We start from the raw sequence: 9,653 nt of genomic DNA, 5'->3' as shown, positions 1-9,653 counted from the left end.
ACGGTATCACCTCCACCTCACACCACTCAACATAGCTCCCCTACTAGTCCTTTGAGTCATTTGAGGGTGAGTAATTAACATCCGCAATTGAAATCTCATTTTGAATTCATTAGTTGAATGGTCAAAAATCGATAGCTCAATCGATAGCGAAAAATCGATAGCTTTAATCGATAGCAATCGATAAAAGGTCGGTTTTGGAATTTAAAGTGTCCACATATCACATAAGCGACGCCGCCGATCGACTCGATTGATGTAGACTGAAAACGTACACTACCATAAAGGTCTTTGTAAAATTTGAGCCGATTACATTACTTTCCTTCCTATAGGATAAGGAAAGTAAAAAGGGGAAAAAGGAGAAGATGATGAATAGAAGAATAGATGCAAAGATGACGAGATTTTAGATTTTAAATTTGTAGTGGGAGTAATGGGAATACTGATCTTCAAATAACAAATAGGCAAAAGAAATATATTTTATTGAAAAAAATCAATTTATACACTTTTTATTTGTTTGACTTGAATTATAAAGAAAAAGAGACTAGTCTGTTTAATTTTTGGTTTGATACAATACACTATCTCGAAAAGAAATTGCATTGTACCTATTTTGTACTCATGAGATTCTTTGGGCTTCGACAGCAACATCCCATTAAGATCCCGGAAGCACACTTTAAGATAATCAGCCATTAAATTCAACCCATCAGAATTATGATAAATTAATAATAGTGCTCATTTATACTGTTCGCATAAGACTGTAAAGTCCTTTACTCCAGCAGTAGATTACTATCAATATTTCCCACATATTACAATTTACAAAAATTGCAATTGTGGTCAAATTCTCAAATTATATTGAGGATAAAATTCCATACCTCGGCTGGGATTGATCCCGCGCCCTCCTGTTTACCAGGCGAGCGTCTTGACCACTACACCACCGAGGCAGGGTTAATCTTTGATCACGAATGCTGCATTATGATTGGTTGATTTAACAGTCATTACCTCAAAGCGTGGTCCAGGGTCTCAGTATCTTGCTGAAGAGTTCTTATGGGTGAGAGCCGTAGTACTTTGGGCCACCGTAGGCGTATGGGGCGTAAGCGTAACCAGCGTAACCTCCGAATAAAATAAGTATTGAGTGAATCTCTTTTGTACTTTTTCAATTTCATTTATCATATCTTTTGTTTTAGGATTCCATACGTTTGAACAATATTCCAGTTTAGATCTGATTATTGAGTTGTAGAGCATTATTAAAGTGTCTAGATCTTGTATTTGTTGTGCGTGTCTTTTTATCAATCCCAATCGTTTGAAACAGTTGCTTATGGTGGTTATTTAAATAGGAATAGGCTAGGAAGAAGAAGAGATTTGTAGAAGCCGACCCTATTTAAATAGGAATAGGCTAGGAAGAAGAAGAGATTTGTAGAAGCCGACCCTATTTAAATAGGAATAGGCTAGGAAGAAGAAGAGATTTGTAGAAGTCGACCCTATTTAAATAGAAAAAGGCTAGGAAGAAGAAGAGACTTGTAAATCTGAACCCAACATTTAGGGCTGTTTGCCCCTACACCTATGCTCCTGAGTGGGCTTTTTGTATATGGAGTTAAGCTCAAGTTATTTTTTTTTTTTTTTTTTTTTTTTTTTTTAACATTTATCCTTTAAATCACTAAATGAGTTATACAACGAAATCAGATCAAATCACTAAGCAGCCCAAGACACGTGTTTCGTCCTTATTTGGACTTATCAGTTGAACCCGAGACCCTTGGATTAGGAAACAGAGACCTTTAAACATGTAGTGATTTAAAGGATAAATGTAAAAAAATAAATAATTATTATTATTGTTACAATCCTACATACAGTTCATAAAAAAAACTTTCAATAATATTTAAGTACATATACAAGAAATAAAGAACCTCCTAAGAACTTGTCGATATTATTGTCTATGCCTATGACAGATTATACTTTCTGGAAATGTTCAAAAGCACTAAATTTTAAATATTGGGGAAAAAATTAAGAGGTTTAATAGAGGGAACTGTAACAGCTGAGGTCTTATCGTCCCGAAATCGAATTGAGAAGCACCGCCCCGGGTTTGAATCGAAAAGTACTAAATAAAAAGGAATTTAAATAAAAAGGAATTTTAATTGTTTTAAGCATACACACATGCTTTTCACAAAGCACAGATGTCGTTCATTTGTGAATACACTTCGCACAATTTTATGACTTGATTTGGACTCGAACCACCAACTTCCAGATCTAGGTTCTACCGTGCTAACCGCTACACTACTGAGGTTGGTTCAAGTAAAGCACTAATTAAAAAAAAAAAAATTGAAGACAATTTATTTTTATTTTCAAAATCACAAAACTTCATTAATTTTAAAAACAATAGTCCGCCCCTTATACCTTTTTATTACTATTGTAATAATAAAAGGACGGACTAAAAAAGAAGTATGTAAGAAACTGAAGAACTTACTTATGAATAAACTTGATTAATTTTGAAAAAAAAAAAGAAATAAAAAACTGAAGAACTTACAAAGAACTGCATGGTAGTTGTATGTATCTATGGATTCTGGTATCCTCACTTCAACTGACTGATACTGGTAATGATTAACGTTTGATGAAATGCTATGTATTTATACTTTTATCCCTGCTCGGCTGAACTTACCAATAATCAATTAGTATAATACATAATAGGGAAAATTATTATAATAGTTATGATAAGACAAAGGTAAGCTTTGTCAAGGGCGGTTTTTCGAGTCTTCCCTTTCTTGGTGGCATATCCACCCTGCTTGAATATGCATTAACTAATTACCAACTGTAAGGGCGGCCACTTACGTTACTGCGGTCTGACGAAAAAAAAAATAATAAAAAACTGAAGAACTTACAAAGAACTGCATGGTAGTTGTATGTATCTATGGATTCTGGTATCCTCACTTCAAATGACTGATACTGGTAATGATTAACGTTTGATGAAATGCTCTGTATTTATACTTTTATCCCTGCTCGGCTGAACTTACCAATAAATAATTATGATAATACTTAATAGGAAAATTATTATAATAATTATGATAAGACAAAGGTAAGCTTTGTCAAGGGCGGTTTTTCGAGTCTTCCCTTTCTTGGTGGCATATCCACCCTGCTTGAATATGCATTAACTAATTACCAAGTGTAAGGGCGGCCACTTACGTTACTGCGGTCTGACAGACCTCGGTCTGTCGGTCTCAGGCGGTCTGACAGATCTAGGTGTCAAGGAAAAAGCCAGGCTGAAAAAGTTTCCGACACAGGCGGTCTGACAGATCTAGGTGTCAAGGAAAAAGCCAGGCTGAAAAAGTTTCCGACTCAGGCAGTCTGACAGATCTAGGTGTCAAGGAAAAAGCCAGGCTGAAAAAGTTTCCGACGCGGTCTGACAGACCTTGGTCTGTCGGTCTCAGGCGGTCTGACAGATCTAGGTGTCAAGGAAAAAGCCAGGCTGAAAAAGTTTCCGACTCAGGCGGTCTGACAGATCTAGGTGTCAAGGAAAAAGCCAGGCTGAAAAAGTTTCCGACACAGGCGGTCTGACAGATCTAGGTGTCATGGAAAAAGCCAGGCTGAAAAAGTTTCCGACCCAGGCAGTCTGACAGATCTAGGTGTCAAGGAAAAGGCCAGGCTGAAAAAGTTTCCGACTCAAGCGGTCTGACAGATCTAGGTGTCAAGGAAAAGGCCAGGCTGAAAAAGTTTCCGACTCAAGCGGTCTGACAGATCTAGGTGTCAAGGAAAAAGCCAGGCTGAAAAAGTTTCCGACACAGGCAGTCTGACAGATCTAGGTGTCAAGGAAAAAGCCAGGCTGAAAAAGTTTCCGACTTCCAAGTCTATCAGGGAGATCTCAGAACATGGTTCGAGAAATCCTCTGAACAACTATTCAGGGCGGTCTCAGGCAGTCTGACAGATCTAGGTGTCAAGGAAAAAGCCAGACTGAAAAAGTTTCCGACTTCTAAGTCTATCAGGGAGATCTCAGAACCTGGTTCGAGAAATCCTCTGAACAACTATTCAGAGCGGTCTCAGGCGGTCTGACAGATCTAGGTGTCGAGGAAAAAGCCAGGCTGAAAAAGTTTCCGACTTCTAAGTCTATCAGGGAGATCTCAGAACCTGGTTCGATAAATCCTCTGAACAACTATTCAGAGCGGTCTCAGGCAGTCTGACAGATCTAGGTGTCAAGGAAAAAGCCAGGCTGAAAAAGTTTCCGACTTCTAAGTCTATCAGGGAGATCTCAGAACCTGGTTCGAGAAATCCTCTGAACAACTATTCAGAGCGGTCTCAGGCGGTCTGACAGATCTAGGTGTCAAGGAAAAAGCCAGACTGAAAAAGTTTCCGACTTCTAAGTCTATCAGGGAGATCTCAGAACCTGGTTCGAGAAATCCTCTGAACAACTCTTCAGAGCTGCCCAAGACAAACAAGAAATAGGAGTCATGATAGCCAACGTTCTCTAGGACACGGCACTACAAGAAGAAGAAGTCTATCAGACCGTCTCAAGACTAATGAAAAATGCATTAGGCCCGTCGTACATAGTCACGGGACTTTGAGTAGCGCGTAGTCGTTTGAAACACTAAACCTTTGAACGATACAGTCTCTATCGTGAAACGGGCGTTAGCCTTTAGACTTTAGACCGTCTTATAGACCTAGAAGTCCTAGAACCTTTGCCCGTCACACGGTCCGTCAGGTCATCGGACCGTGTGTGACCGCCCTAAAAAATTACCAAGTGCAGGATCCACATATTACAATTTACAAAAATTGCAATTGTGGTCAAATTCTCAAATTATATTGAGGATAAAATTCCATACCTCGGCTGGGATTGACCTTGCGCCCTCCTGTTTACCAGGCGAGCGTCTTGACCACTACAGCACCGAGGCAGGGTTGATCTTCGATCACAAATGCTGCATTATGATTGGTTGATTTAACAGTCAGCAGTAAATTACTATCAATATTTCCCACATATTACAATTTACAAAAATTGCAATTGTGGTCAAATTCTCAAATTATATTGAGGATAACCAGGCGAGCGTCTTGACCACTACAGCACCGAGACAGGGTTGATCTTTGATCACAAATGCTGCATTATGATTGGTTGATTTAACAGTCATCGATTACCTCAAAGCGTGGTCCAGGGTCTCAGTATCTTGCTGAGGAGTTCTTATGGGTGAGAGCCGTAGTACTTTGAACCACCATAGGCGTATGGGGCGTAAGCGTAACCGTAACCTCCGGCGTAACCAGCGTAACTCTTAGCGTAACCAGCCCCATAGTATGGGCCTGCGTATCCGTAAGAATATGGGGCGACATATTTGGCTGGGGCAGAATAGATGGGCTCTACAATCTTGGCTGGGGCAGAATAGATGGGCTCTACAATCTTGGCTGGGGCGGCATAGACTGGCTCAATAACCTTAGCTGGGCGTAACCAGCGTAACTCTTAGCGTAACCAGCCCCATAGTATGGGCCTGCGTATCCGTAAGAATATGGGGCGACATATTTGGCTGGGGCGGAATAAATGGGCTCTACAATCTTGGCTGGGGCGGCATAGACTGGCTCAATAACTTTAGCTGGAGCGGCATAAGCAACTGGGGCAGCGACCACAGGCTCAACAATCTTGGGGGCGGCATAAGCGAACGCTTTGTATGCGTAAGCCTCGGCGGCGTCCTTGGCGGCAACTTCCGCCTTGGCGGTCAAATGGGCGGCCTTGGCTTGGGCGACATCGGGAGTGTCAGCCAGGAATCCGTCAGAACGGACGGCGATTGGTGCGGGTGGATCGTATATTGATATTAGGCTACTACTATTATTGTATTAAGTTGCGTGTCAGGAATGCTGAGTAAGGTCTTGTAAACTGGTTTTGATTATGAACGCCTACGTCATATGAGGACAATGTCATGGTTATAACTTACACCATGTAAGACCAACCTCGGCGGTATAGTGGTCAGCGCGTTGGACTTTGGATCTGGAGGTTGGTGGTTCGAGTCTGAGTGAAGTTATAAATTTTATCTAAGGGTAATAATAGGGGAACTTCCCAGTTTTTTTTCCTTTCTTTTTCATAATGAGTGTTTCCCCAGCGTTTTTATTTCGTAACAATGAAACAACTGCTACATTAGACTCATAATATATGATCTGTGTCATAGCATGCCCATCCCGTAGTATGTCTCTCATCAGATGGGTGAGAAGAGACACCATACTTCCCATTTAGGTGTTGGGTCAACACGAGAACACCAGAAAGTAACCCATTGAAATATTTGCATTCGAAAAACAAGTGCAAATTTTTGTCGATGATGGGATTCGAACCCGGGACCTTCTGCATGCCCAATGCCCCTTCCCACATGTCGTGAGTTTGATCCGATTTTTTTGCGAATGTCCTGTGATTTAAAGTAAACAATGTCTTGGTTTCAGGAGGCTACGCCAGTTTGAAGGATGAAGAAAAACTCCGTGGTAACCTACAAGGTAACAGCACCAACAGTCTATACTCCAGCATTCCTCTGCCTCTGGGTCCGGATAGTTTGGGAAGTTTGGAGCAAGCAATGTTGACGTCGCCACCCCACGCTTCCTCACATCAGACGGACGGCAAGGAAGATTTGTACACGTGGATGACCAAACAGCAGGAAGACAATGATGTGGCTGAGTTGAGTGATACGCTGACCAAGACTAACAAAGCTACCTATTGGGTGAGTGAGTAAAATCAGTCAAAAGATTTTAAAGAGGTTGTTTTGTTTTATGTAAATAAAATAAAGGTTTGATAGAGGGAACTTAAACAATGGAAGTCTTACCGTCCCAAATTTGAAGAGAAGACAGGATAGGAGAAAGCCAGCCGTTCCAAGAACGAACCTTATCTGTAAAGGATGAAGTCCGCCCCGAGCGGCGATCACATTAGCGACCTAGTGCTTACAATGCAGGCGCTCCTACTCTTCAATCTGTCTAGGCTGACAATATGTATTTTGTATTTTACTTTCCGAAACGGAAACTAAAGGATAGTTTTCAATAATCAGTTGCGCTTACTTGGGTGATGTTTCAAAGTCATAGAGCAGGAAAAATGTAATAGATCAGTTGCGCTTACTTGGGTGATGTTTCAAAGTCATAGAGCAGGAAAAATGAGGACCAACGGAATTTTTCTTTTTCTTCTACGACTTCTAGATCCCGAGATAAATCGATTAAAAAAATACCGGTAAATCGTGAACTTTGACGTCACGGCATACGCTCCCGTAGGCGATGACGTCACATCAAATGTCCCGAGCAAAGCTCCTTCGCAGGCAACGCATTAATGTATTTGTGCGCATACGTTTCTGCGCATTTCTTTCTGCTCCTCCGCAAGCGTGCTTGCATACCGGGGCTACCTAGCGGACGAAAAAAACAACTGTGTAAAGGCTGACGTCACACATCTTTAATCACATTCATTAGAACAGAAAATAAAAATTGAATTTTCCACTTTTTACAGTTATTTTTTCTGAGTTTTGACCTTCGGTGAGGTCGAAACATCAGAGCTTTGTACAGAAGTTGAGATCCACTAGTAAGAGTGTACGAGGTAAGTACAAACTGCAAAAAGTGATGAGATCCCCTAAAAAAACCTCTCTTCGTGGTGAAAAGGTACGCCAAGACAGTAACGAAAAAATTTGATTGCAATACCTACTTACTCATTACTAGTATAGATCCGCTATACATGAGTAATAGAAAGTAAAAAGATGTTGAATTATGTTTAAGATTTGTGGGGTGTTTTAATCTAACTAAGGCCCTGGTACAAGCCGACAATCTGCAAAAAGTGATAAAATCCCTCCGAAAAAACCTCTTTGTGGGGAAAATTAATGCCAAGATAGCAAATCGTTGAGGTCGAAACATCAGAGCTTTGTACAGAAGTTGAGATCCACTAGTAAGAGTGTACGAGGTAAGTACAAACTGCAAAAAGTGATGAGATCCCCTAAAAAAACCTCTCTTCGTGGTGAAAAGGTACGCCAAGACAGTAACGAAAAAATTTGATTGCAATACCTACTTACTCATTACTAGTATAGATCCGCTATACATGAGTAATAGAAAGTAAAAAGATGTTGAATTATGTTTAAGATTTGTGGGGTGTTTTAATCTAACTAAGGCCCTGGTACAAGCCGACAATCTGCAAAAAGTGATAAAATCCCTCCGAAAAAACCTCTTTGTGGGGAAAATTAATGCCAAGATAGCAAATCGTTGAGGTCGAAACATCAGAGCTTTGTACAGAAGTTGAGATCCACTAGTAAGAGTGTACGAGGTAAGTACAAACTGCAAAAAGTGATGAGATCCCCTAAAAAAACCTCTCTTCGTGGTGAAAAGGTACGCCAAGACAGTAACGAAAAAATTTGGACTTATTGCAATACCTACTTACTCATTACTAGTACAGATCCGCTACACAAAAATAATAAATGTAAAAAGATGTTGAATTATATTTAAGATTTGTGGGGTGTTTTAATCTAAGCAATATTAAGGCCCTGGTACAAGCCGACAATCTGCAAAAAGTGATAAAATCCCTCCAAAAAAACCTCTTTGTGGTGAAAATAAACGCCAAGATAGCAAATCGGTGAGGTCGAAACATCAGAGCTTTGTACAGAAGTTGAGATCCACTAGTAAGAGTGTACGAGGTAAGTACAAACAGCAAAAAGTGATGAGATCCCCTATTTGGGAAAATCCTATAATGCTGCAGTGAGCACCAAAGTTGTGACATAATAACACAAAGAAACTGCATTTATTTATTTATTATTATTATTATTATTATTTATTTATTTATTTTTTTTTTGTCATTTGACTTAGATTTAACAAATGGGAGAATTTTTAATCATCCAAAAAGGATATATTTTAATTTTAATAATCTATAAAGGAGTTTTTAATGATCCAAAAAAGAGTTTTTATTGATCCAAAAAGGAGGAGTTTAAAAAAAAAAATAATAATAATAATCTGTTTGAATCATTACAAACTCCTTAGTTATCATTGAAAATTCTCCCATTAGTTAAATCTCTCATTAAGTCGTTGGTGAAATCCTCCATTAATGTTCCTTGTTTTAATTGTAATTGACCTGTGTATAACAGTTTTGATGTGCACCAAATAAAATAAACACTTGATTTGATTTGATTTGATTTGATTTGAGCAGATGATTAGTACCGGCGGAGCGGGTAGCTCCAGTGCGGGGTCGCTAGACTCGTGGGGGTCTAACCTGAGTGTGGCGGGGACCATGGGGTCTATGCGGGTGGACATTGTAGAGTCTGAGGTGGAGAAGTCAGGCGCTGGCGAGGCCTGGAAGAAGAACAAGTCTGACGGTAAGTACCGGGCGTTGTAGGAAGCCGGTTGGATCATAGGCTTCAATTACCACTAGGCGAGGTTAACGCCGAATGCATTCTCTACCACCTAACCCTTAGAGCTCCATTATTATGTGGTCAAATCCTCAAATAAATGAGGATAAAATTCCATGCCTCGGCTGGGATCGAACCTACGCCCTCCTGTTTTCCAGGCAAGCGTCTTGACCACTACGCCACCGATCACGCAATGTTGGTGTTCAATTTTCCCTCATCTTAAGTAGTCCATAGGTTTTTACTAAATGATAACCTTTCTACCCAATAATAATAATAATAGTTCTTATTTATACTGCTTGCCTAGGACTGAAAAGTCCCTTTACTCCAGCAGTAGGCTACTACTATTATTGTGGTCAAATT

At 40.0% G+C, this 9,653-nt stretch overlaps 1 protein-coding gene across 1 annotated transcript; it reads right to left on the bottom strand.

Moving 5' to 3' along the window:
- Positions 1 to 689: 689 nt before the first annotated feature.
- On the bottom strand, positions 690 to 5,890 carry LOC103520723 (cuticle protein 12.5-like). Its single transcript, XM_026831737.1, has 4 exons — positions 5,886 to 5,890; positions 5,542 to 5,776; positions 5,223 to 5,389; positions 690 to 1,106 (listed from the first exon to the last, which is right to left on the bottom strand). The coding sequence occupies exons 1-4, from the start codon at positions 5,888 to 5,890 to the stop codon at positions 1,034 to 1,036; spliced, it is 480 nt and encodes a 159-aa protein (XP_026687538.1). The 3' UTR covers positions 690 to 1,033.
- Between the last annotated feature and the right edge of the window lie 3,763 nt (positions 5,891 to 9,653).

The sequence above is a fragment of the Diaphorina citri genome, unplaced genomic scaffold (genome assembly GCF_000475195.1).
Source record: "Diaphorina citri unplaced genomic scaffold, Diaci psyllid genome assembly version 1.1 scaffold3989, whole genome shotgun sequence".
NCBI classification, from domain to species: Eukaryota; Metazoa; Arthropoda; class Insecta; order Hemiptera; family Psyllidae; genus Diaphorina; species Diaphorina citri.
This window is presented reverse-complemented; position numbering and strand designations above follow the sequence as displayed.